The sequence below is a fragment of the Melopsittacus undulatus genome, chromosome 4 (genome assembly GCF_012275295.1).
Source record: "Melopsittacus undulatus isolate bMelUnd1 chromosome 4, bMelUnd1.mat.Z, whole genome shotgun sequence".
Taxonomy (NCBI): Eukaryota; Metazoa; Chordata; class Aves; order Psittaciformes; family Psittaculidae; genus Melopsittacus; species Melopsittacus undulatus.
Genome location: NC_047530.1, coordinates 105,099,869 through 105,127,822, shown reverse-complemented (window position 1 = coordinate 105,127,822; position 27,954 = coordinate 105,099,869). Strand labels below are relative to the sequence as shown.

The following is a 27,954-nucleotide window of genomic DNA, read 5'->3' as shown; positions in this document are numbered from 1 at the left end:
GATACAGATGTCTAAGCAATAGACAGCCAGAGCGGGTACCACCCTTCCCCACCAATCCTTTCCCATGGGCCCCATAGGGGTGCAGGGAGGAAAAACCTGCCTCCTCCCCTTCAAATAACATCTGAGCTTGCAGGCTTGGCCTGGGCAAACATGGAGCGAGGAGTATAAGGATTGGAAGACACCAGGACATCCATTCCAATGACTGGGATGGGGAGGGGGCAGGGGAGTTATTTGGAGGGGGCTGAACTCTCCCATGCATACATATCCATGCTGAGATATGCAAGGCAGGGTGGTGCTCCCTGCTGGGAGGGAAACTGTTGTTTCCTTGTAAAGCCCAGCAGATGGGTTGGGGGGCACAGCAGCTGAGCCGTGGGAAAGGCCTGCCTGGGGCTGTGCTTCCATCTCCATGTCCTATCAGGTGGGACGAGAGGGCTCAATCTCCTCCATGCTGTCACTGAACCTCGCCAGTGCCCCCGTGAAGGTATGAAGGAAACTTTCCACTTCTCAGATAGCTGTGATTTTAAAGGGAAGAAAGTATTGGGCAGAAGGTCTATGTCAGGGAGAAGCCGAGCCTGGCTGGAGGAGGGCGAGGGAGCTGCTTCTGCTCCAAGGAATGAGGCAGCAAATCCACCTCTCTGACTGGGACAGAGTGCAGTGTGGTGCACTGATTGCTGGGCCAGACAGGCTCTGCTTTACCTAAGGGACTGCAATCTGTTGGCTCCACGGTCTTCATCCCTCCTGGAAGAGCCTCCTTCTTCCACCCCCAGCGTACGTTTAATGGGGAGAAAGAGGCTCTTCCTGCTTTTAGGCGTTCGCAGCAGCTAGAGACCTTCAGATGCCGACCTGAGAGGTGAGGGAAGGACTCTCGCTCTGCCCCAACGCTTAAATAAAACCTCACCGCCATGCCCGAGCAAGCAGGATCCCTGAAAGCCAGGGGGAAAGGCTGTAACCCCAGTGGATGCCGCACTGCCGGTCGTCGTCCTCCCACCCCGTTCCTGCTGCGGGGGTCTGGTGAAGGTACCGATGCGGTCCCCAGCCAGCGGGGCCCATCGCTGCCTCTCCGAGCAGGGCCGCGGGGACGAACAGGGCTTGGGTCATGTCGAGGGAAGCAGGGAGGGTGAGAGCAGGCATAGCGGCAAGGTGGGGTGATGGCGACCTGTGCAAGGCGAGGACGGAGCCGGCTCCGCAGCTTTCGCCCGCTTCCCTCGTGGAGCCGGGGCGCCCTGGATGGGGTCGCTGCCCGATCTGAGCACACATGGATGTGGGGGAAGACCCCGGAGCCGCCGGACAGCCCCGTGCAGCCCTGCTCATCCTGGCAGGGCGGCAAAGAGGCTCCGTCCCTTCGGAGTGCTTCATGCTCGCTGTCCAGGCGGTGCTGCGGCTTCGAGACCCCCTCGTAAGGGCCGGGGTGCCCCACTTTGGATCCCCCAGTTGGAGTTTTTCGGCTATGAGGGTCAGAAAAGAGCTGAAGGATGGGTTTGCTGCTGGTTTTACCGAGGGGTGTCCGAAGGTCCGCAGCCGGCCTCCGGGGATGCCCCCCCCAGAGCAGCGCACCCACTGCCCGGCCCTGCCGGGCTCCCGCCGGGCCCGCACATCCGAGGTTCGCCTGCCCGAGTGGGACAGAAAACGATAAATCAAAGACAAACACCCCCTTTGACAATGCCCCCCCCCCCCCTTCCTCTCCCTGCCGTCAGCCGCTGGCAGGGAAGGGGCTCTGCGGGGGGGAAAGGGAGCCGGGCCGTGTCCTGTGCCGGGGTTGGGATGTGGGTCGAAGTCCGCTCGCCGGTCCTGTCGTTGTAACGACTACCTGCCCATGGACGGAGTCACGGCGTTTGGGGAGAGGCTGCGGTCCTGAGCCTTGCTGGCGTGGAATTAGCGCTTTAATCTTGATTTCCAAAGCACCCATAAAATAAGAAATTAGGTCGGAAAAGCTCCGGTTTGAGACCCTGGAAAGAAAAGGCCTTTTACAGACACCAGCCGGAGCTGGGGACCGGCCGGCCCAGGGGCAGGGGAAGCACCCGAGCTGTGCGGGGCAGCCCCGGGGCCGGCACAGAAACCTCTTCAACCGGTACAAATAACAGATCTGCAGCATCTAAAGCTGCCATTCGATTCACTGTATCCGAGCTGTCCGCTCTGTACCCGAAAGATACTCGGCTATCACTCTCTGCTATCCCCGCCGTCCTCCCCGCTCTGTTGTGGTACCCAAAGACCGTGCAAGACATAAAAGAAAACAATTTTATGGAGAAAAAGCGGAAGGAGCAATATATTTCAGTAGGTTTTGCTTTTCAGAAACAAGCCCTAACACCGGCTGTGAAAAAAAGACAAGGCGAACCTCTCAAAATAGTCTCTCAGTGAAGGTAAAATTTGACCGTTCGCTGCCGAGAGAGCTTTTAAAGCGGCCGCTGAACGATCACAGGTCTCAGTGTATAAAAAGCTAAATAAAACATAAACACAAAAATCCGTTCAATTGCTCGCTGCTTCTGAGCTGTTTAGTGTCGAAGTGGGTTTTTAGGTGCGAAAAACACTCTCTAATAACAGAGCATCGTCACCTGAAACGATTTTAGCTGTGCTTCCACCTGCGGGCACATTATCCACCCAATAAAACATGGTGGGAAGGTCCGCAAGTGATTCCGAAATTGTGTTTACTCAAGATAAAATAATTCGTTTCGGATGTCAAAGAACACCGTAAAGCAGCATTTCTCGTTTTCTGTATATTCCTCTTTTTCCACACTATTTTTTTCCTCTTCCTCTTCTTTTCCCGTCTTAAACCCCATGCTTTATACTCTTACTCTATAACGGGATAAAGAGAAAATGACGACCTCAGGCTGACATTTGTCTTTTCTTTCCTAGTTTCCCCGCAGCTGAATGGTTTGTCCAAGAGGCTGTGAGGTGCGTTCCTCACTATCCCGGCTGCTCCCGGTGAGGTACAAGCCTGGCTGGGGAGAGGCAGGAGCCCATCACCGTGTGTGCAGGGGACTCGCAGCCCTAATCCCGCTCCATTCTGGGAGCTGGCAAGCCCGGAAGGGAAAGAAAACAAAAAAAACCCCACAAAAAATAAGAAGAAGGAAAGAAAGAAAAATAAATGGAAAATGGCTTTGGTTTCCCCATTGTGTCTGTGTCCTGAATAGAAACGTCTACGGCTCCGCAGCCGACACGGGAGCATCTGGGCCGGGGTTGGGAAGGGAGGCGGGGTGAGACGGCCTGATGCTTTCCTGATACCTCGGAACGTTCCCAGGGACAGGGAAACGAGGATTGGGCCAGGAAATCCCGGCGGCGGCTTCCTCGGCCCGAGCTGGGGCCGGCGGGACCCTCCGCTCCCGTTTCAGAGCGGCGAGAGTGCGGGGCGTGTGCATGTCCTCCCGCACTCATAGAGGAACACGCGTGGGGCCATATCCCGTGGGCGCGGGCGGGACTTGCGAGGAGGAAGGATGTGGGATGAGTCCCACTGAGCAGGGTGGATGGGGAGCGCGTGGGAACGGCAAGCACAGCGATGGGCGGAGCGCTCGTCGGGGTGGAACAGGGGCGGGCATTGGGAGTGCGGGGCAGCCTTTGGGGAGGGGAGCCGGGCCCACCCCTTCCCCCGGTCTCTCGCCTGGGCCTCTGCCCCGTGTCCGTGTGGGGACACGGCAGGTCTGCGAGGGAAGGACGGAAGGGCGGCCCTGGGAGAGAGGAGTGGACATCGGTCCCGGTGTGGCATCGCCTTCCCCGTCTGCACAGTTGAGTGCGCAGTGCAGGGGGTGGATGAGCGGGGTTGCTGCTGGTGCGGCCGGGCTCGGCTCCTTCCCCGCCTCCCCGCCTGTGCCAAAGCACCGCACAGACGGCCGGGGCTCCGGTGCCGCTTGTCCCCGCGGCCGCACACCCATCCCGGCAGGTAATTCCCGGCTGGGAGAGCGTCTCGGAGGGTCCCGGGGCTGAGGATGCTGCACCGAGAGTCTTTGGGGAGCCGGGAGCAGAGCGGAGCGAGAGGGAAGCTGCTGGGGTCGGCGGAGCTGCACCCCGGACAGGGGAGACTTTTGTTTGCCTTTCTCCTCTTTTCCCCAACGCATTAAATCCTTCTTCACTACAATAAATATTTCCTTTCATTTTCTCATTTCGTCTCCTTTTTGTTTCTGTCACTTTAACCACAGTTCAAAATAAAGCTCAAAACACGAAGCTTCAAGAGCCACTTTCCCCCTTTCTTCAAATACCTCTCCAGCCTTTGGCTGGGCCCCGATGTAGTGGGATGCAGGGAGACGAAGAGATGTTTCTGCCGTGCAGAGCAGGGAGCACCATGATGAGTTTGTGGCCACAGAAGAAGGAAAACTACCAGGGTCTAATGGTGGGCACTTGGAAGTGCAAATGTATTATCTTAAAATAAGTAGTTATTTGGAAACACTACCTCTTCCTGTCCTCCTCCATTTTTTTCCTTCCATGATCTATTTAACACACTAATATCCAACAGCAGTTTTGGGCTTGATGGTCCTTTGTCCTGACCCATGGCCCAGCTGTGCTGTACCACCTGTGCCATCCCAGTTATACTATGTGAGTTATGTTTTCTGAGACTGAATAACCAAACCTCTGCCAATTCTGGTTTCCCCTCCGCAGAGGAGATGATATTTTCATGTAGTTAATTCTCAAACGCTTGGCAGCTTGCCCATCAAACCCTGAGCACAGAGAAATGCAAATAAATTCTCTATTTAATAGTCCCTGTACAGTGCAACTCATCCATTCTACACCGGTAATGGATGTCGATGTCAACAGGTATGCAGCGAAAGCCTAACGCTCTGCACTCAATGGAAGACACTTCCCTTCTGAATGAGGATTATGTGCAAAATGTAACTTGGCAGAAAGATCCAAATTAAACTCATGCTTCAGTTAATTCAGATTAATTTTTCCTGATTGCCCTTGCACACCAAACAACCGAATCCCTGTTTATATCTGCTCCTTTTCGTTTAAGCGGCTGATACAAATCTCTTTCCCTGGGGAGTGTTGCAAGATGCATACATTAAAGATTGTGAGTCACCCAGGCACTAATTGTTATAAAATACCTGAGATGGATTTTTATATCACTGTTATTACTCCAAACATTATTTTGAGATATTGGATCCACTATATGACCATGTTCCCAGTGTTTTTCACTAATATGCTGCAAGCAGCATTCCAACTCATCACCTTAATGGAAATTAGAGAGGAAAATGGTCTATTAGGCTATCTAATCTATCCTCACTCTGTAGTATTTTCTTACATTTTCCAGTCCAGCTTTAAATTTAAAAACAATCCATAATAATTACTCTGCAGTCTTGGGAGGCTGTTACACCATCAGATAGCTCGGAAAAGAGGGAAAATATGTTAAAATATAAAGGTTGTTAGGAAATGTTTTCTGATGGTCAACTGTGTTTTCTTGCTTTAGGTTTCATTTTATCCCATAGTTTTAAGCCGCACATCCCTCTGACAGCTTAAATACGTGTTTTCTCTTCTTCATCTGTACACCTGTCACAATGACCTTAACATGTTTTTAATGTCTTTTTTCCCCCCTTACAGAGGTTAATAGAAGAGTGTGGGTTTAGCTCAGGCCTCATTGCAGACGGGAGCTTGATTACTTGATTATGTCCAAATTCTTGCTCTTTTTTCCCCCCTCTTTTGGCATGTTGATGGCAAGCAGCATAATCTTTCTTGCAGCAGATTGTTTTTTCTCTGAAGAGATAGAAGTTGGAGATTGCTTTGGCCCCAGTCTGTGTACACTGTCGGTCTCTCTATGAAACATAGGTACTGGCATATGCAGAGAATAAGTGTAGGGTATGGCAGCATATAGGAGCTCTCTATGCCAGAGTGGTGCATTTTATGTCATGGTATCAAAGTAATTTTACCCTCTCACTAAGGTTATAGTCCCCCTTACTGTCTCTTGGCAGAACTCCCAATGCAGGGATCTCTTATCCCCTTCTCCATCTTCACTGTAACTTGTCGCTGTAACATCCCCCCACACTTGTCCCTCCAGCACACACATCTGTGCAGCTGATACAAGAGACATAGAGGGCTGTAACTGGGGGGAAAACAGCCATTTTCCATGGGTTGCTCTATTCTGCCTGCTTCATCATGTACATACTCAACGCTGTAGCTGGGAGAAGCAGCCCCAGCGTGGTGATGCACAGCGGTGGGGGGCAGAAACTCCTTAACCAGGTGCTGCCACCAAAACGATGTCACCACGCTGCAGTGCATCTTTCTGTCGTCATGTGCAAGCACTTCTGTTGTGTGCTGGTGTGATACTGCCTGGCCTATCTCTTCTTGGTGATCAGAAAATGTACATAAATTTAGACAGAAAATAAGCATCTCTCCCTCTGGCTTGCTTGCCCCCATAAACAGCCCTCCTAAAGGATGACGTGCAGTTCCCTCCCCTCACTTTAACTGAATACAGTCTGGTAATTGCCTGAGAAACAATAAAACATCCGTGAGACAAAGCATTCGTTTACACCACTTCATTCTATAGCAAGGAGAGAAACTGGAATGGACCATTGTTAAAGATCACTATTTCCTGCTCTGTAATAAATGTCTCATCTTCCCTGATGCTTGTTTATTTTATAAATGTCTCTGCTTTGGCTTTCATATTCAGCTGCCAGCAGGACACCATTACCCCTGACAGCATTCTGTTCCTTCTCCATTGTCATTACCGCTGAAGCGATGTTAGATTGCTGTGCTTGGTTTAGATGGTAGGGCTTTCTTATCTTCCATTTCCCATTGCTTTTCCCACCTAGACTCCCGACAAGGCACAGAGCAGAGGTGGCAATGCTTAAAAAGCAACGTCTTCATGAAGTATTAGCAATTCCAGTTTTTACTTAAAAAAAAACAACCCCAAAACGCACCACCACCAACTGCTCTTTATTATTGATTTCAAGCCCTGCTGGGAGGGAATTAATTTGAAGTGCATGGGCTGCACCTGCAATGCAGTCCTGAGACTCCGCAGTGCCCCAGGCAGCAGTGGCCCATGGGGACAGTGGGAGGTGATGGAGGAAGGAGGCAGCACCAGAGTCCCCGTGGCCTGCAGTGGACCAGAAAGACTCTGTGATGGAAGAGCTGTTTCTGTATGATTTCTCAGGTGCAATGGTGTGTATGTCAAGGGTAGTGGGAAGATCCCAGCCCCAGTGCCTGTGCACCTTTCAAGGGATGAGCAGGGCTGACCTGACTGGATCCACTCATCTGAGCAGACCTGAGTGCCTGTGCAGCATGGCAGGATGAGCGATGCAGGGCCTGAGGAAATGCTCCTTGAAGTCAATGAGAGCATTTCCATTGATTTCAAAGACTGGATTAAACTTCTTAACATCCACAAATGAAAGTTACTGTATTAGAGCCTGCTGTTTAGGGCTGCATTGTCCTGCTGCTCATCTGTTTTGTCCTTCTCAGAGCATCACCAGCAAACCCAACAACAAAGTCCTATTATGTACCACACCGCTTCTCAACTGCTGAAATCTAATAATCCACCTAACTCTCCTGCCCTTCAGACATGCACACTGCATTACCTTTAACATGGCTATGTCTCTCTTCTCCTTCTATTTAAAAAAGAACCCAAAATTCCCACGTGTAAGTATCAAGGTTTTCCTACAGCTCCATTTCATTTAAGAAATAATTGGATCGTTATTTTCTTTAAGAACCAAACTTCGACATTAAGTAAGTAATTTCTAGAGATGTCAAGTGGCTCCGCATAAAAGTTAATCTTGATCTATTGGTTTGTTAGGTTTGTTTACCTCCAACCTGTTAGTTCTCCTTAAACAAAAGTGATTTAAAGCCCCTTCTGGAGAGCATGAAAATGATTCCCCCAGCACTTACATCCTCAGGGCCATAATCCAACAAAAGCAGGCTTATCTTTAAGCATATGAGTAGTCCTGTCAAAGCCAGTGGGGATCCAGATGTGTTTAAAGGTAAACACATACTTAAGTGCTGCACTGAACTGGAACTCCTTGAACATTTTATTTCCATGTTATTTCAATAGTAGTCTTTAAAGTTTTAATATAGCAGAAGAAATTTTTTTGCTGGATGTTTTAATAAAATATTATTTTAGAGAGAGTGAAAAGGGAAATCCCAACATCTGAAATATACTTTTTAATGATTCAGATGAGTTATTTCAAATGTTAGAGTCTATCTTGTTTGATTCAACTTGGAGCTTCAGGATAGAAATGCTACAAGCATGGGACTGAAGCCCTACAAGGCTCCACTCCACTGCTACCGGTTCAATATCTCACTTTAGGAAAGTCACTTCACCTGCCTGTGCTCCATCTTACCCCTGCAAAAATGAAGACAAATAACATTTCCTCTGCATCACCGCAGTTGTCTAGTGACTTCTGGGACAGGGTTTTGATGATAGAAAATGCCAAAAGCTGCTCCTATGGAAAAAATAAAACTGGAAGAAATTATTGATTGCAAATCTACTTAGGCAAAATATGTTTCTCTGAGTTTCCCACATGCCCTTGGGATCAAATTAGCCAAAGAGAAACACTGTGCAAACGTTTTCTGGCATTTCTGAGGATGAGTCCTGCCATCCTTGATGACTGAGATGATCTTGCATCAGCAAAATCATCACAGTGTGTTGTGTTAGCCAAGCAGAGCTTTATAACACAGTGCAATGTGAGAGTTGTTGACATGATCAGGTAGATGCATGGCCCACTCTGGGAAATGAGTTTGGGCTGGAGTGTCTCATTTGGACCCTTGATCTTCTTTAGGCAAGGTCTGTGGTGCTGGTTCTGCATCCCCCACATGCCCTGCAGCAGGCAGGGCTTCAGACATGGCTGAAGAACACCCATCAAAGGAAGAGTGTTAACACCTAGCCATGAAGAACAGCTAGGCAGCGCCTGGGAGGCAGTGGGGTGGAAGGCAGGCAGGGGGATGCAGCACATGCCATGTCTCCAAATCCTCCAGAGACTTCTTCCTAGAGAAAGAGACAGCCTTTGGGCTCATCTATATTTCAGCTACTTCGGCGACAGCAGCTTGTGTAGACCCATGGCTGGTAGTCAGATACAGCAAACAGCACCATGATGGTTTTTCCTGCTGCTTCTGAGACCTCTGACCCTGGGCTGGGCAGGGTACTGTGATCCATCTGATGAGGAAGCAGCTATTCACAGGGAGCAGTTTTCCTTTGACATAGCATTTGGCAGTTCATTACACTCAGGTTTACAGCATAACTCAATAGCAACCTGCTGACAAGATGCTATCAACAAACTTGGACAAGTGGGTGATGCTCTTTTCCCTAACTGGAGAGACTTTACAAGAACAAATGGGATAACACAGACCCATGTGCCATTAAGCATCTCCCCAACACATCTCTTGTCTTGAGATGACAAATGAGGCAGACTCATAAGATAACAGGGACAAAATATATTCCATGTAAACACCCACTGTCCTGTAGTGTTTAATTCAACCGGGTTTGAGAGGAGGAAGACTGAGGGGTTACTCCAGCCTGAAGTTCCATGACATCTTTTCATTTTTGCCCAGCTGAGCTCTTTTCAGCAGCTCATCTTTCCATTTCCCCTTTGCCACGTCTGTTCTGTCAGGAAAGTCGCTGGCTGCTTTATTGCCTTGAACGTCCAGCTTTTCTGCTATTCTCTTCACATCTGTACAGTCATTTGTCCTTTTCCTTCTGAATCAGAGCACCACTCCAAACAACTCTGTGAAGTACAGTCTATTATCCCTTTTCTCTGCAAAGCGGTTTTGACTCTTCATATGTAATGCTCTATATAAAAATAAAACACATTGTGCTGTCTTAATAGCATAATTCTTAAACAGTTATGGCCTCATTCGCCTTCATTCAAAGTACATAATTCCCATTGACAGCAGTAGGAACGCTGCCAACACAATGGTGAATTAGTTCCCATGATAAAAGGAGACAGACACCGAAAGGTCCAATTCTGCTCTTCATTAGGAGGAAATGAAGGTGTAACAGACAAAAAGACAAAACTAAGACAAAAAAATTGTATGAACAGCTTCATGCTAATCAGGCAGGAGGTTCCTAACTAAGTCATTGGAGTTGACCCTAATCTGGCTGGAGTCTAAATCAACAGCAATTTTAATAACATTAGTAGCGTCTCCATCTCAGGGCTTATAATCTGTCCTTAGAGCTGTGCATCCTCCTGGACCGGAAAAGGTTGCTACAACTGGACCTCTTCTTCTCTTACCTGGTACATGTGGATCTGAATAAGTGTTTCAAGAACATGCCCTTTGAAAATATGCCAAACATTTGCCCTTCACAGCTAGACGTCACATGGGTGTTGTACGTGCCATATTAAAAGGCAGGGAGTGGGTAGCATCATTTCTGCACCTTAGAACTCAACAATGGGGGCTTGGCAGTTATCCAGCTTCCCTGCTGAATAACCCCTCTGTTTCCTGAATATTTTTCCTTTTCTCAGTGGATGGTCTTAGAGTTAGAGCAGTGCCCTGAGGATCTCATTCAGCCCCTCTGGGAAAACTGTGCTCTCTGTGCTTCTTCTTTTCCACCTATAAAATAATGAAAGATAAACACTAACGTTTTCTTCCATCTATAAAAATAGAATAAACCCTATTTCTTCTCTTATCCAGTTGGTCTTGTTCAGGTCTTAAATATTTCAAAGTATACTCAGTCTTTTTGGACAGCATCTAATCCATCAGGACCACAAAGAGATATGGGGATTCTAGATATTATAACTTCTTATATACATTATATGTATGTTATTTTTATATATATATGCACTTTAGATATAGAAAAATATAGATACATATAGTACCTTTATTGCGTTATTGGGTGGAAGAAACATCCTAACACTTTTAAGCAAACAACATCCTAGGAACATCCCAGTCTTTAGAAACATACTCCTATTTGAGACGTGCATCTCTGTTATTTAAATGAATAAGCAAAACAATAACAAAGCATAAACCACTTGATATCTGATATCCTCTAAGTGATATCTGATATCTGATAACCCCTTCATATCTTGATATAGGAACTGAGGGATATGATAAAAAGACTGCTATTGACAGGTTGGTTTCCAAATTTTGTAGAACCCTTTGTCAAAAGAATCTGCTGGAGTCCTCCAATACAGAATATCTCTTCTTTTTGCCCTTCTTCTTCTTGTCCTTGCTCTGCAGGAACACAAAGCACAGTCTCAGAGTATTTGCCAGTGCTCCAGAGTTGAACAGGCTTGGCTTTACAGAACATCATTTTCTGTTGTCCTCCCTATTTTGGGTAATGTATCAGCAGAAGACAGCTTGTTTTCTTGGCCCCACAGTATATTAGACATGTCTTGTACCTTTCTACCAAGTCCCAGCCTTGCACAACACTAGTGGTGAAGTGTCCATTTGCTTGGCAGAAGCATATTTTGGAGCCAATAATCTTTCGTCTTTTGCCTTTCCTACTAATTCTGAAGCTTGAGTTAAAATGTGCTTTCCAACAGAAGGAACACCTAAGACAAAATGGTTTCACTAAATGCTTTTCCCCTACAATGTGGCAACACCAAATAGCTTGCCTCATCCACTCATCACACTTGTTTTCTTACCAAAAGCAGAAGTTACTAGCAGTAAATATTAACATTAGCTGCCATCAAAATGTACAACTCTGATTTTTCCCTACCTAATACCATCACTCTTTCAGATATATTAGAGAATATCATACTCCTAATACTTGAAGGAAGAACAAGCTAACCCTCAAAGTGATGTGTTTCTTCTTCTGCATCACTCTTTTATGAGATCAGCGTCCAGCCTCGGGTGTAAGATTCAATCACACTGGTAACTGTTTTCAACCTCTTGTAATAAGGTAATCCAAACAATGTCCAATTCCCTTTAAATTCAAGCCAAAGTATTTGCCTCCGTAACCTCCTGTAACAGCAACTCCCATAGGTGATGAGACATGTGTCTGGGCATTTACTTTTCATTCTCAATTTGATGCTTTTTAATTTAACCTGATATTTGTTCTCATGTGATAAAGAAGAAAGCCTAATACTATGTGCTTAAGAGTTTGACTTCCAAGATCAGCTCCACGCTCATCTTCTCTGTCCCAACGAAAGAATTCTAGACTTTGCCATCTCTCGCGTATTAATCCTAGCAGCTCTGTAATGGTTTTTATTCCCATTTCTTACACATTTTTCGAACTCTGCTATATATCTCATGAGAGAAGAGGATAAAAAGAATGAACACAGAGTTAATGTGGATTTATGGCATAATCCTGTGTTATCATGATAGTTTTTTGGCGTTCTGCTCTACCTCTATTCAATAAACCCAAACAGCCTTTTGAATTTTTTTAAGCTGCTGCTATAGATTGAGGTAAATCAGATAGTGATGACTCCTGGTGCAGGTTCTTTTTCCTCAGAGATTCCTGGAAATTCAGAGCTTTTCGGATTATTTGAGCTATACAGCTAATCGCTGGTTATTGCATTACCTCACATTTAGCCATGTTCAGAGTTGTCTGCCATCGTGATGCTCAGCCTCCCAGTGTGTTTAAATCCGTCAGATAAAGTATTCCCCACAAAGTGAAGTCACCCTAAACTTACCCTCAGTCTCCAACAGGTTTTAACAAACCAAACTGCACTGATTTTTTGCCTACCTTTCCCATTATTTTCTCTGATGAAGCGTTAGGGATTATATTGTGTTGTCACTTCAGATGTCCATCTGAAATACTACTACAGCATTCCCATGATGGTAGCATTTATCTTCCTCCAGAGTGGACAGTTTCTAGTCTCTCACGTCATTCTAGTTACTGGATGGAACCTAAGGAACAAACTCAGTTCAGCAAGACTGTCCTGTACAGCTTTCCTCTGGCTCCTTGAGACCATAATTATGGGTATTTGAGACATGTTTTGTGTTCAATCAGACTTAAGCTCTCAAAATGAAAGAACTTAACTTTTTAACCCAAAATCTGACTCTTTTTCCCTTCTGATGCACAGGTCTTCAATGTTAAAACTGCAAGTACTGAAAAGAGTACAGATCACATCTACTAGCCTAAATACAAACTGAATGCGAACTTCTCCTGTGCTGTTTAAACCTTCAAGCTTGCTTGTACAAATGAATAGGATTGCAAGGGCTTTAGTGCCAATAGTGAAGGTTCATGGGCTAATAGCTTTTGAGGTGGTAAATACTCAAGAGTGCTCAAGCAAAGCTGGTAAAGCCAGTACCCTTGTCAGGAGAGGGTGAAATGAAGGCAAAGGGAGTTTGAGTGTTCAGGTGCTGGGGGTAACAGAAGGAGGCAGTGACACAGCTGAGGCTGAAACCAAAGGCTCTCAATCTGCTGTCCGAGAGCAAACAGTATTTCCTCTTAATTCACAGTTTTCTCTTATGAAAAGAATCGTGTCTCACCATTGTTCAGATGGCTTGCATATGCCATGGGCATGATACAGGCAATGAAGCTTTGTATTAATCCACTGTCCAGATTGATAACAGTAACGGGCAGCTCATAATGACCACAACGTGATTAATCATGATACACGTGTGATACCCATGCTCATTATTACTGGCCTGCAGAACAGCACTGCTAAGTCCTGCCAATATGCTCAGTTTAGTATTTGGTTGAGACAATACTGCAATTACTGGCAAAGTATGCAGGAAAATTAAGAAGCAGCAAGTTTTGTATTCTGCATCAGGCTACTAACTGGGAGTGTAGCAAAGCACGGGAATGTAACAGCTACAAGCAATAACATTTATTATCTCAATCTGATACTTTATTTTAAATATATGTCCAGATATGTCAATTTATTTTAAATAGTTCTCTTGCAGAATGCTTGCTCAAAGAGGAACATATAGGAACTGGCACGAAGGACACAATACCTGCACAAAAGCTGATGAAGCCTACCTGGAACCAGAGCTACCTCCCTGTTTCATATCAATGCAGGATGGTGTTGCCCACTTTAAGACAGAGAAAGATTGGTTTTGCCTTACCTGTTAGAGTTCTTGTGAGCCTGTGACATTTAATTTACCATAAAACAAACCATGTGATGTGTTTTATATTGTGATGCAGGAATACACATACCATTGAACAACACCTGGCTATCAGTGCTTGGGGAACTGGAATTAGCAATGTTTCTAGCCATACAGGCTGCCACAGACATGACAGCCTTATCTTCCACGTCACACAGAAAGCTGAACTGAGTCACAGACTTCAATCCTTTCCTTCAAAGACAGTGTAAAGCTTACAGGTAAAGACATGATCCTGTTATTCAAGGATACTGCTCACCTATGTGGAAAGAGGACTATTTTCTAGGCTCACTTGCAGGAGACAGAACCAATTTCCACTAGAACAAATTGCCATCTCCAAATAAAGGCTTAGCATATGCTGTTTAAATGTCCCCTCATTACACAGTAGTATGTATATGCTGAAATTTCCCAAGTTCATCTTAAATTGTATAGCAATTTCCTTCCTAGCAGTGAATATCTGCAAGAGCAACAGGGTTGTTAATTTGGCTGCGCGCATTGTTTCAAGAAGGTGCTCAGAGTTCCTGGTGGTTAGCACAGCACTGATACCCCTATGAAAGAAGAACCTTCTGGTGAACCTCCTCCCTTCATGAAGAACATCATCTTCTCTGCTCACAGAGTGTCACACTGGACAGAAACTTCCTGTTCCAGAACGTCTGTGCACATAGTAATGAGGTTTTCTGTTTCTCCTTCATTTGCCTTTAATAGCGATCAAGGATGCATGGTAGGACCTTGACATTTCCACATGTAATGTATCCTTATGAGCAACTACTATATCCTCTGTTAATTTGAAATAACCAGGAAGATGCCCAGCCTCAAGATACCAGTTCATATACCCTCTGCTAAACAACTATGATTGCTGAATGCATCTGTAAATTCAACACCAAATAGTCTGAATCAAAATAATTAGATAAATTAATGGAACAAAAATCTACTTAGGGCTGTTAAACACAGAGATAAGTCTTTGATTGAGAAGATCTCTGAGTCATGCCTTTTTATCTCAGGGCTGGGGGTGCTGTGAGAGCTTTCCCTCCTCTTCTTCCTTCTGCCCCAGCTGGGGCAATGGGTGCCTTTTGCAGAGAGCAGAGCAGGTTGTTAGATACTTGTATTAACCTACCTGTCTGTGAGTGCTGGCTCTGTTTCATCTTCAGCTGAGACCTGTAACCACCCACCACAGCCAAAGTCTATTAGGATGACTCTGCAAAGGAGAGATAGCAAAGGAGGGCAGGAACCAGCTCTTCAAGTGGACAAAAGATTGTCATCATAAGGAATATTATTTGGATAGGAATACATATCAAACAGTAAATTAAGTGTATTAAACACAGAATCCTTTTGATGGTTCTTTTAACTTCAAGACTTCTATGATTCTATGGTTCTATAAGCACAAGCACTGAAGCTCAGTAGCAACGCAGCACCATGTTCAGACTGTGATAATCAGCTTGGCATTGCAAGCCTTAAAGAGAATTTAGGACAGAAACATTTCTTTGACAAAGAAGAGTTTAGGAAGTAGTAGCAATAATGGGTACCTTTCCTACCCGTTGGATAGAGATAAAAATAATACAATGACAGTCAACGAGAAACAGTTTTTTCAGTCTTCTGCATGCTAATGTGAACTAATAAAGCTGCATACTCTGTATTTGAAAAGCAGCAAGGTAGTCTGCATAGCAAAGTACAGCCAGGGAGCACCTCTGTTATCTGCTAAGTCATTTTAAAGCACTATTTTATGGGAAAACAGGTAACCCTTCATCTGCTTATCCAGTGGCACATGAGTGTAGATGTAAGTGTGCTGAAGCTATGGAGAGACCTGGAGTTGTGACAGTGAAAAGTGGACATGTGTCCTGCAAGAACATAATATTCCAGAATGCTTAATTTTAAGTCTATTGAGAAATAAAGATAAATGAGAATACTTGTAAGGAAGATTAGGCTAATGAGAAAAAGAAAAAGCTTGAATAATGTTGACTTCATAATGGTAAAATGCTGAATTTGCCAATGCAGTTCTGGACTTTGCTATTTGTTGCAGATGAGTGGACCTCAATTAACATAGGTGAGCTGTATGTGGATAGACCTGTGTTTGGATAGACCTGTCTGCTCACTACAAGTTTGCTTCAGGATTAGACTCATTATTTGAATTTCCAGATCTTCAACAGTACTGTGTTCGTAATGTGTGAAAGCAAATTTAACAGATTTAATAGGGGAAAACCTTTTTATAGCACTGACTTCTATAGACAAAAGGGGGTTGCAATGCATTTAAGATACTACACGTGTAGAGCAAAATTCCTCTGGCCTTTAGTGAGCTTTGGATCAGGTCCTTGTGGTAAGTAAAATAAAATAAATGTTAAAAAAGCCCGATTATCACACAAATACAATATTTAATCTCCAGATACTCAGCTTCAAACAGTGTAATTGAGTTCAATAGCTCCATGTTTATTATTATGGCCTATGCCTAGACATTAGCGTAATGAAAAACACAAGGGCCAATGTCATACATACTCCCACACACCTATGCAAATACAATTATAATTGCTCTCTGTATTTCACAAACCTCTTATGGGAATTGTTATGCCTATTCTGTCTAAAAAAATATGTTATATAAAAAATGTTTGCAATAGAACTTTGTTTCATTTAGCATTAAACAAACATCCAGCCAGTATTGTTGATACTACCTTGCCTATGCATACACATACAAGTACATATTTATGTATATCACACAACAAAACTTACCTGCTAAACACAATCCTATGCTTCAGCTACATGAAAAACATTCCCACTAATCGCCATCCACTTGTTGGACCTCTCCTGAAAGGACCCAATCTCTCTTAAATGTACATTTCCACAAGCATCCCTTCACACAAGAGGCCTTTGCACAGCATTGTGAATCCATGGAGGAAATGAACTCCTTCCATCCTCTCTCTGTATCTGCATGAAGCCTTGCACAATGGGGCTGTGATTTATTTGGGGCCCCTGGGTATGACTGCCATACAAGTAGTAACTAATAACAACAGACCACCAGAGATTGCTGAGATGCATTGGCTGTAAGGAAGAATAAAGCCTGGTCCATAATAAGGACATTTTACCTCCAGTTGTATGTATGAATATCATTGAAATGATAGGGCTTGATGAAAATCTTAGAGGCACCTCTTTGATCTCAATCTGACTTTTCAGACAGTGGTAATAAAAATAAATCAGGCCGTGATTTGTGAAAAAATACCAAGTTTTAAGATGTCCACTAAAGACAACTCACTACAATGCATCTAAGAACTTCCTTTTCTTTTCCTTTAATTTTCCTTTCCTTTCCTTTCCTTTCCTTTCCTTTCCTTTCCTTTCCTTTCCTTTCCTTCCCTTTTCTTTTTTCTTTTCACTTCTTTTCTTTATTTTTTCTCAATATTCTTTTCTTTTATCTTTTCTTTTTCCATTTAGTTTTCCTTTCCTTCTTTCATTTTCCCTTCCTTTCTCTTTTTTCTTCTCCTTTCCTTCTTTCATTTTCCTTTCTTTTCTCTTCTTTCTTCTCCCCTTCTTTCCTTTTCTCCCCTAAATATCCTACTTATGACGATGAAACCCTAACACTGGATCCTTCGCTCCATTACACCACCATGCACAAAGACTGCATCCTATGGGATGAGGGTTGTTATCCCTCCAGTGGGAGCAGGATGAGGCCCTTGGGGCTGAGCATCTCTGGCCAAGGGCAGTGCACCCTGTTCTGCCTTTCCCCGCTGCTCTCCCCCGCAGTAAACCACAGAGCTCCCCCAGCCTGCTCCAGGTGGGTAGCATTCCCAGGCAGGCGGAGGGCAGGGCGGAGAGGAGCGCTCCTGATGGATACTCCGGTGTTTGTGTGAAAAATTCTCAGGGAAAATTCTTTCTCTCCCTCTCAGGCCCCTAAACTCTTTGTGAATGGGGCCAGTGCAACATGTGGCCTTTCACCTCGCCCAAGAACCACTGCCAGACAGCCACACTCAGAGAATTGTTTGTTAATAGTCCAATTAGATAATTGCCATCTTTCACTCCTTTTGCTCTACATTTCCCATAAAGGAATGAATAAGGAGAGCAGCATGAAGAGGGCTTCTGCCCTGCAAGGTGACAAGAAGGACTGGAGCATGCTCTTTGCACAAGGCCATTTGCTTGAATTGAATCATTGTAGCCTAATCAACGGTCTTATTGGATTACTGGCTGTTGCGGTTCTCAAAGATATTGTAGCAGAGACAATGAAATAGCTAGAGTAAAACTTTTTTCCTTCTTTAGTGGATAACGCAGTTGAGATTTTTCACGGGCTATCTCTCTCTCTCCCTCCCTCCTTCCCTTTCCTTCCCTCCCTCTTTCCCTCTTTCTCCCCCTCTCCCTTTCTCCCCCCCTCCTGGATCCACTGAGCACAAAGCTGCCTCTTTTTTTTCTTCCTCCTTCTTTTTTTTCCCCAATGAGCAGGCTCTGCGAATAGGTTCAGTGTTTGCGAAGGTGCAGAATTAGCACACACACATGCACGCACACATACACACACACACACAGAGGGAGAAGCACAAAAAAGCAAGTATCGGGACTGAAGTAAGGAGAGGTAGGAGTTTAAGATGGCTGTCTGTGGGGAGATGTGTTAACGAGGATTTCTGCTGGCCAAGATAACCTGCTTCATTGGAGAGATCTGCTGGAAGGACCAACTTTTGATGCGTGTGCGTGCTGGGGATCTGTTTGTTTGTTTAGAATTCAGGGGGCTCTTTTCTTTTTTGGCCGTGGTTTTGTTGGTGCGTTTTTGCTTTTTCCACCCCCCTGCAACTGCATTTTTCCAGCCCTTCCCAGCAGCTTTATTCAGATTTATTTGGCGTGCTTTGGAGAAAGCCACTCTATAATCGGGAGGTCAAAGGCATACTGAAGAAAGTTAATAATGGCTGCTAATGGTGCTAACAATTCAGGGTGAATCTTGTCAAAAGTTTTTTTTTGGGTTTTTTTTCCCCTCTTCCCACCCCCCCCTTTTTTTTTCCCTTTTTTTTCCTCCTTTTTTTTTCTGGAAGTCTCAGTCTTTTGATTGTGTGTTTCCTGAAAGCAAGACCAATCATTTCAGTTTATTCACTGGCTAAACTCTACTTGATTGGGGACAAGCACACAAACCATCCATTACGATCTGATATATTATCCAAACAATTTAGTGTATTCATGAGGTAACCTAAATGTGGAGGCTGCAAAATTACCCGTAATCAATTGAAACAGCGAGTGCGCGTCCCTCTGTGTGTCTAACAACTACATGTCTCTGTAATAAGGCAGACATTAAATCATTTTAGAGTTGTACTGTTGAGTACCTGATCACTGGGCGCTCTGGGAAGCTGGACAGTCACATTAGGACGCTGGGACTGAGGAAGCCGCTGCTTTTCCAGTGGGATAAAACCCGATCTTCCTTACTCAAGGTGCTTTTACAGATCCCCACCGATCTGACCCTAAGCCGTGCAATATCCAACATAGACTTCGCCTTCTTCTTCTTCTTCTACTCTATTTTTTTGTTGTTGGTGGTTTTTTTTCTGTTTTGTTTTTATTGCACTACATGTTTGGGAAACAAGACAAAATGGACGTTAGATGCAGTTCAGAGACTGAAGCTAACCGGGTCTCGAAGAACGGACATAAAGAGGGCAAGGAAAGCAAAGGGGCTGAAGGAAATATTTCTACTTCTTTTTTGAAGGATCAGCAAGGGACTTTTTCTGCCTCTGCAGCTACGGAAGGTTGTAATAAAAGTAAATCTAGTTCGGCTGACCCGGACTATTGCAGGAGGATCCTAGTTAGAGGTATGAGTTTGAGGGATTTCGCGGCGGGTGGGGGTGAGCTGTGAGCTGTGCTTATTTCGTCGCTTTGCCTTGGGTCCCCCCCCGGTTTGGAAGCTCTTCCTGCGGCCCTGCACCGCGCTCCAGCCCCGTGTGCTGCGGCGAATCGTGCCCGTGGCTGCGGGAGAACTTCGGCCGCGGTGGCTGCTCCCCCTCCGCCCGGTCCCGTCGGGTTTTAACGGGTTTCATTCCCCTCGTTGCACCTCTCCCTGGGTGCCCGTCCCCGCAGGGAGCCCGCCGGGGCCGCGGCTCTGGCGCTGGCTCTGCCCCGCTGCCTTGCGCGCTCCTTCCGCGCCCGCGCATCTCGCCTGCCGCGCACAATGGCGTGGGGCCGCGGTTCCCGCCCGGTGTGGAAGCGGGCAGGAGGGTCCCCTGCAGAAAGGGGTGGTTTGGGATAACCTTCACCCTTAAAACGAATGGAGGCACCACGAAGGGCTTCTTAATCCTTATCGTTTATTATACAGTTATACGTTTAATTTCCCCCAACCCTCGTCTTCTCTCCAGGCTGAAGTAATTAAATCGTTCTATTTCTCCCTCTTCCGAAAAAAATAATAATCATAATTTCGAATTTACCTGCAGAAATTTCGGGTTTATTAAGGTGCATTTTGGGGGAGAAGGGAGAGAACAGAATGGGACTAAAATTAGTGCGAAGCAAGGCCTTGTAAACAATAATTAATCCTTGCGCGACCGATTGACCCAGAGAGGGGGTCAGATTAAAATGATGTGATTGTCTCTGATTTAAAACGTACCGAGGAGGTAAAATTACGGAAAGCAAAGTTGGGAAGGCTTTAATGTAACATGAATCTGGCTCTGGTTTGACAGTGGTGTTAATAAGATTTGTCCTGCTTTCTTTCTGTCCGGGCTACCAGAGGAGTGAGGTTTCTGCGGGCTGCTTGGTGCCTTGGGTTAGCTTTTCCCCCTTTTTCCTCCCCTCCTTCTTCTCCTGTTTGCCAAAACCCAGGAGCTTGCTTGCTCGGGATCCCGGGTGGGCTGGGGTGTCCCCACATCCAGGGTGGGCACTCAGCCAGCGCTGCCTGTGCCCAGAAAGCTCCTGCCTGCCTTATTTTCCGTGGAAAACTTCTAACAAATTTCAATACATTGATAATAGGGAGGGTTTCTATTTTTGGGGAATAGGGGGTGGCTTCCAGGGAGCCCTAACCTGGAGCCCAGGGGAACAAAGAGTAACCCTGAGATCCAGGCACAAAGCCCGGCCTGGAGGATCCTTCCCCAGCTTTCCAGGGAGAACGTGGGTGATGCCGCAGTGTTGTAATGTCAGTGCGATATACTCAAAATCAAAACGATTTTTAAATGGGTTTATTTCCAGAGCTTTGGGCCCCCATCGCCCCCTCCTTCCTTCTCTGTTGGGTGTTTGGGGGTTTTTATCCTCTTCCTCGGGTGCAGTGACTAGGTGCAGTGCCGCAGCCTCCATCCCGACTCGGGGCTTGGGCTTCAAGGCGCTGGCGACGTCTCTTTCATTCGGAAATATTAAAAGGAATGATAAAACGGGGGGAGGAAATGAGAGAAGAAGGTTGCCTGGGTGTAAAACTGACTGCGCCTTTCTTTGCCAGATGCCAAAGGTTCAATCAGAGAGATTATTCTGCCCAAAGGGCTTGATCTGGACCGTCCCAAGCGGACCCGCACCTCCTTCACGGCCGAGCAGCTCTACCGCCTGGAGATGGAGTTCCAGCGCTGCCAGTACGTCGTGGGGCGGGAGCGCACCGAGCTCGCCCGCCAGCTCAATCTCTCCGAGACTCAGGTAGTCCCAGAAGGACGGGGACCCCCGGCTGCCCTGTCCCTGCCCCGTGTCCCACCGTGGAAGCTCTCATCCCGGCCTGGGCAGCTCCCCTGCGCCGGGCCCACGTGTGGGCCGGCGCTGCGGCCCTGCGCGTCGTTTGCGCGCCTCTTGCGCGCCACCGTTCAGGCCGAGGGAGCTGACGGGTAGAGGCCCACGCGTGTCGGGTGGGGAGAAGGGATGGAGCTGAGGGACCCTGAGGGTGCGCGGTTGAGGGACCTGTAGCTGTGTGCGGCTCGGGAACGGCAGTGGCCAAGAGGGGTTTCACCGCCCTGCGTGTCCACGCACATGGCCCCGTGGGTCTGCGCGGGGCCGAGGGGGCCGAGGGAGCTTGGCCATGAAGCCAGACCCTTCCCCGGGCCGGAGCGCGGCTCCCACCGCAGGAACCCACCCGGGCCCCGTCGGGGCTCGGTGCTCCCGGCTCCGCGGTGCTGGTGCGGGCTGCTCCTGGGGCGGAGTTGCGCGGCTGCGGCCACGGAGAGGCGAGGAGCGGCCAAGGCCCTCCCGGCCAGCAGCAAGCGGAATATCGGGGAGATGCTGGCACCATCCCGGGGGCTGCCGGTTAGAGGGGGTTGGTCCGAGCTCTCTGCCCTGGGAACGGGAAACGCGAGGAAGGGCCTGAAGTTTGGGCCGCATTTTGGGTGCCTGTTTCCGGCCCCTCCGTCCAGCAGAGCAGAGAGGCCGTGGCCCATCAGGCGGGTTAGAAGTGTGCGAGAGTGCGGGAAAGCGTCTAAAAAACCTCAAACTTTTGAAAGGCGGTTTCATATTTTTGCAAAACATGGTGCAATAATAACCCCCCTGACAAGATAATTACCTTTTTTCTTTCCCTTGCCGGATAGGAATGACAAGTTCAATAGCTCGTAGGTTACAGAAACCGCCACGGGTGTTTGGGGGTTTGGTTTGGATGTTGTTACCATTATTGTTATTATTCCCCGGAGTGGTTTCCAGGATTTCAGTTTGAAGTTCAGTATTGTCTAAAATGGATGGGGAGAGAGTATCCAGGCCAGGAGGTTGGAAAGGGAGCATGGAGTCGTTGTCCCCCACAGGAAAGGCAGCTGGGCCTGGGCAGGCAGCTGTGTGGGAACACAGAATAGGTCCTGAGGTCTTGGGGCTGAGCTGGCTCGGAATAAACCGTTGGGGAAAGGGCCGGCGTACGGTGAAATCGGATAAAGTGAGATGGATCAGGCTACAGCCACAGTGCGATAAGGAGTGTTTGCCCCCTGTTCACCCCGGGAGAACCCCGAAACGGGGAACCTCTGGCTTGGGGGGGTGGGAAAGGGTCGCTCCCATTAGCAGGTGCGGGCTGGAGCCCCCCCCGCAGCCCTCCCGCTCCGCCCCGCGGGGCCCGGGCACCGGTCGGGGGGCGCCGGTCGCAGCCCGCCCCGCTGACCCTGCTCTCTCCCCGGCCTGCAGGTCAAGGTCTGGTTCCAGAACCGGCGCACCAAGCAGAAAAAGGACCAGGGCAAGGACTCCGAGCTGCGGTCGGTGGTGTCCGAGACAGCCGCTACCTGCAGCGTCCTGCGGCTGCTGGAGCAAGGCCGGCTGCTCTCCCCGCCGGGGCTGCCTGGCCTCCTGCCTCCCTGCGCTACCGGAGCGCTGGGCTCGGCGCTACGCGGGCCCGGCCTGGCTGCGGGCAGCGGCAGCGCGGCGGCGGCGGCAGCGGGTCCCGGCGGCGGCGGCTCCCCGCATCCACCGGCCGCCAGCACCGCGGCCGGGCCCCCGCCGCCGGCAGCTCTGCACGGGGCGGCCGCCGCCGGGCACGGGCTGTTCGGGCTGCCGGTGCCTGCGCTGCTGGGCTCGGTGGCCGGGCGGCTCTCCTCGGCGCCCTTGGCCGTGGCCGGTTCGCTGGCGGGCAACTTGCAGGAACTGTCGGCCCGCTACCTGAGCTCGTCGGCCTTCGAGCCCTACTCCCGGACCAACAATAAAGAAAGCGCTGAGAAAAAAGCACTGGACTGACTCTAAGTAACTTCCCCGTATTTATATTTATAGTCTCTATTTGTGGCGATATTTATGGGGCGGGCGGCGCGGCGGGCCCCTCCATCCATCCCTTCTTCCTTCCCTCGCCGCCTCCAAGCCCCGCGGCGCGGTTCTCTCCGCGGGCCGGTGCGGAGCGGAGCGGGGTCCCGGTGCCCGCGGGGCGAGGCGAGGCAGAGACCGGGGGCTGCGGGAGCGGGGCAGCCCCCGCCGCTCCCCTGCCCCGCCGGCCCGGCGTCCGTGTGTCCTTTCGGGGAGGGAGGGGGATGTCTGTTCGTTTGCTTTGCCACCGGTAGGAAAGGGAAGAGGAGGGAGAGCGGACGGGGTGCGGTTTGGCTCTTTCAGGCCCGCTATAGCCAATGCCAAGAGAGGGAAAGGGATTTCGGACAGAGGAAGATGGAGCTGCCAGGTGATGCCCGGGTTTGGTTTTTTACCCCCTCAGTAACTCCGAAGCACAAGGGGTTGGGGGCTCCACCCGTGACCCCCGTTCCAACACACCCACTGCACTGCAGTCCCCGGGAAAGCTCCGTGCCTCTCTCCCGAAACACCGGCCGGGAAAACGGCCAGCAGCTTCCCTTTCCCACCGGGAATCCCGAACGTGGGAAGGGCCGGAGCGGGCTGCCTTGCAAATACACGCACGGAGCGGGGAGACAGAAACCAGTGGCTGCAGAGATTTTGAATCAAACTGTCTCCCCCTTCGAGATAACACAAAGCCCATTTTTTCCCCCCTTTATTTTCCTTTATTTTTCCCCCCTTTTTTTTCTCCCGCATTCCCACGGGCCAGCCCCGAGGTCCTTATCTCTAAAAACAAATCTGCAGATAAATGATGAATAAATCGCGACTCGATTTGCAACCAGATCTGTTGCGATAGTATTTTTTATGTTTTTTTCTTCTATTCGATTTTTTTCCCCAAAAAATTTCAATGCGCATCGAAATGAAAGAAAACCAATCTTTAGCCTTCCTTCCTCCTAAAGCAACCCTCGTGTATATCGCTCACACTTCATTTAAAACGGACATCAAATATAAAAAGCGTATCTTTTAATGTTATTTTTGTACTTTAAAATACATCTATGTAACAACCTCCTTTTATTTTTTGCCTTCATAATTCCTACTGCTGTTTTCCCCACAAACGTGTATTTCACCTTCTAGTATTCCGGATCGAATATTTCCTGTTCAATCTTGGTACTTGAATGATTTGCCAGAAAAGGGATGCTGTACTTTTAGCTAGTTCTTTGGAAACAAGCGATTAATATTCTTGACTTTGGTTTGAAGTTTCTTTTCTTTCTTTCAACTTTAACGTTTACAAACTGTATAAATCCGTGCCACCAAACTGTAACCAAAAAAAAAAGAAAAGAAAAAAGAGAAAAAAAATTGCCAACAAGTGGAATGGTTGCTGTAGAATAGAGAATTAATTCTAGAAGTGGGCAGAAGGAGATGGACAGAAAGAAAATAGTAATTTTATTGTAAATTATTTACGTCGGAAGTTTCTAGGCAACTAGTCGGGAAAAGAAACAAATAATGGACGAATCGAGCGCTGAGCCCTTGCTACTAACTTTTGTTCTGAATGTTTTGGATATTTGGATGTTTTGTATTTATGTGGTGAGAGTGAAATATATTATATCTATATGATGATGGAATTAGGTGTATTTTCGTTTTATATTCATAGCACCCACATTACTTTCATCTAATGTACGCGCTGCTGAACCTCCCCCCCCCCAAACCCAATCCCTCTGTAGGTTCTCAGTTTTTATTTAATTTTCATATTTTATTTCTAATTCTGAAAAGGGGGGTTGTAAGGTCCCTTCCATGGAGTGAGATCTTTTCTATGTTCCTTTTGGAGCAGTTTGGAGCATTCCCAGTCCCTTTTGCAGCTCCAGACCATCCCTCGCAGCACTCCATACCCCGTGGGCCCAATTCCCTACCCATGGCTGTCCCTGTGGTTGTGGTGACACGGTCCTGCACGGGGAGATGAGCTGGGTGCCCAGCCTATCCCAATGTCACCTCCATCCTGGTCTGTGGGTCCCTCACTTCTGCACCCCTTCTTCTGCTTGCAGCAGGTGCTGGGCCTGGCTTCTCGATGCAGGGCCTGGCTTGTGGATGCACATACATGTGTGCCTATCTATATATCCCTATATAAGCATATATAAATACACATTCAAATACATATACGCTTGTGTGCATAAATATGGATATTAATACATAAACAGCTCTTGCTTCCATCCCATTTGGCAGTCCAGCCCCGAGAGTCCTTTGCTGGGAAGCCGGTGTGGGGCAGTATCCCTGTTTTTTTGGAAGCCCCCCCTCTGAGGCCTCGGTTCTTCCAGGGCCACAGGGAGGTCTCAATCCATGGCTCTCTGCACATCTCCCCGGCGCTGGAATCTCAATGTGGCCTCTGCTGAGCTTTGCCATGAGCCTGTCCTAGCCACGGTGCATGCAGGGCTCTGGATTAAGAGGGAAAGATGTGGTGATGATGGTGATATGTTGTTTGTTTTTGAAGTGTGTAGAAATGATCTGGGGAAGGGTGAGCAGGGTGAAGGAGGGGATGGAAGGTGACATTTGAAGAGGTGACACGAGCTGCTGGTCAAGACTGAAAAACTTCCAGGGAAGGGAAGCAGTGGTAAAAAGAAAGGAGCTGAGAGTGTGGGAAAACAGATCTGCCAGGGAGACCCTGGGGATAGTTCTGGGTTTCTGCCTTGCCTGCATGGGCTGCACAGCAGCACCCGCATCCCTGGACAAAGAGAGGAGCCCTGGACTGGGCTGCCTTTGCCACAGAGACACTCACCAACCCTCAGACCTTCCCAGCTCCCCTTGCCCTGTGTGGGGTTGTCCTGTGTGCTGAGGTTGTCCTGTCCCTCCTGTTGAGATAGGGCCACTTTGTGTCCCAAACCGTTGCTGCACCGTGAGCCATGGGGAACACACCAGCATGAATGTGTCCTGCTGGAGCTGCCTCAGGTGCCTTCAGCTGAAAAGAGGATTTTTCTGCTCTTTTATTTTTGTAACCAGTAACAGTGTGGGGGGGTTCCTGCTCCCTTATGCAGGCACCATGAGGCCCTTTTCCCCTGGCTGCTGGCCTGACACGCAGTCCCAGGGCTGAAACCAGAGTCAGTGTCAGCCGTGTACTCCTCATCTAAGGCAATTTAAGCTAGCGTCAAGCTAAATTGCCTATACTAAAGCCAAAATCCTTATTTTACAGCTTTTCAGCCCTCAGTAAACATGTGAAGAGCTGGATGGTTTTATTCTTATTGTTATTATTATTATTATTATTTCTGAATATTTCCAAATAAGGATGTGCCCTGAGGTGTGCCCTGCTTGTCTGAGCACTCAAGCAAAAGAAATACTTCAGGACATCATTATTAATTGTTTTTTCCCCCTGTCTCTTTCAAATTCTACCTCTCCCACCTCTATATCCAAGGCTGCTTCTGGGCTGGGGCAGAGGAAAAGCTGGAGGCTCTGCAGTCCCATGCAGCGTTATCACAGACCTAGTTCAGCCTCTGCTTATAACTCAGGTCAAAACCTTGGACCCCAACAGGGAGGGAGTTTCCTTTGGAACTCGCAGCATCTCAAATGCAGGGTTGGGTTCTTGGATGCCTGACTCCCCTCCGTTCTACTAAAGGAGAACAAACTAAGAGATGTTGATATGATTTCTATAAAAGGGGGAAAGAAATAGCACCTGTAGCTGTGTCGTTGCATGGGACAAGTTAAACATCACGCATACACACATTGGTACATCCAGTGATCCCAAATCAACAAACTGCTTATAAATAATAGTTCCATTTATTTTTTCCTTGTTTCCTCTTTTTGCCAACTACTCCAAAGCTGTTCTAAAGCCCTGTGCTGCCCAGAGACACTGCTTGCTTGTTTTCACTGAACTGCTGAATTCCATTCTGTGGGAGCAATGAACACAAACCACCTTCCTGGAGCTACTTGCTGCTGAAAGGTTTTGTGGTGTTTTATGTGGCATCTTTAGTTGTGCCCATCATTGTGGCATCTGAGCTCAAACTAAGGAATATTGGGCTTATGGGAAGTGAGTGTGAATGGTGGGAATATTTAGTAGGAAAGCAAATAAACAAAATATAGATCTATCTCCTGTATGATTTTTTAAGGAAATAATGAAAGTCTTCCTGTGGCAGGCAGACTTCCTCAAACTTTCCTTTAGCAGCAGCTACACATAGGACTTAGGGTGAGCAAGCAGTAACAAAGGCTGAGGGCAGCGTGGGGTGTCTCGGTTTGTTCAGCTGAACCCAGGTACATGGACAGGGTGTCTGGTCCTGTGGCTCCCAAGAAGGCAAAGTGCCCAGGAGCAGCTCCAGGGTGAGCACAAAGCAATGTTAGCCATGTCCATGAAGGGAAAAGAGGAATTCGCCTATTTAGAGGATTTTTTCAAAAGCATTTGCCCACCCACTTAACATAGGCCCTGCTTTATTTGCTGTTCCTCCATATCCCTCATGCCAGGGATTAGTGCAGCCTCTGACCACTTTGTCTCCATTTGCAACCCTGTCATCA

The 27,954-nt window shown here is 47.6% G+C and overlaps 1 protein-coding gene across 1 annotated transcript; it reads left to right on the top strand.

The window, feature by feature from the left end:
* The first annotated feature begins 19,411 nt into the window (after positions 1–19,411).
* On the top strand, positions 19,412–23,433 carry VAX1 (ventral anterior homeobox 1). The gene is made up of 3 exons (XM_034062433.1): positions 19,412–19,649; positions 21,254–21,441; positions 22,891–23,433. Exons 1-3 carry the CDS (start codon positions 19,412–19,414, stop codon positions 23,431–23,433), a joined length of 969 nt encoding a protein of 322 aa, XP_033918324.1.
* The last annotated feature ends 4,521 nt before the right edge of the window (positions 23,434–27,954 follow it).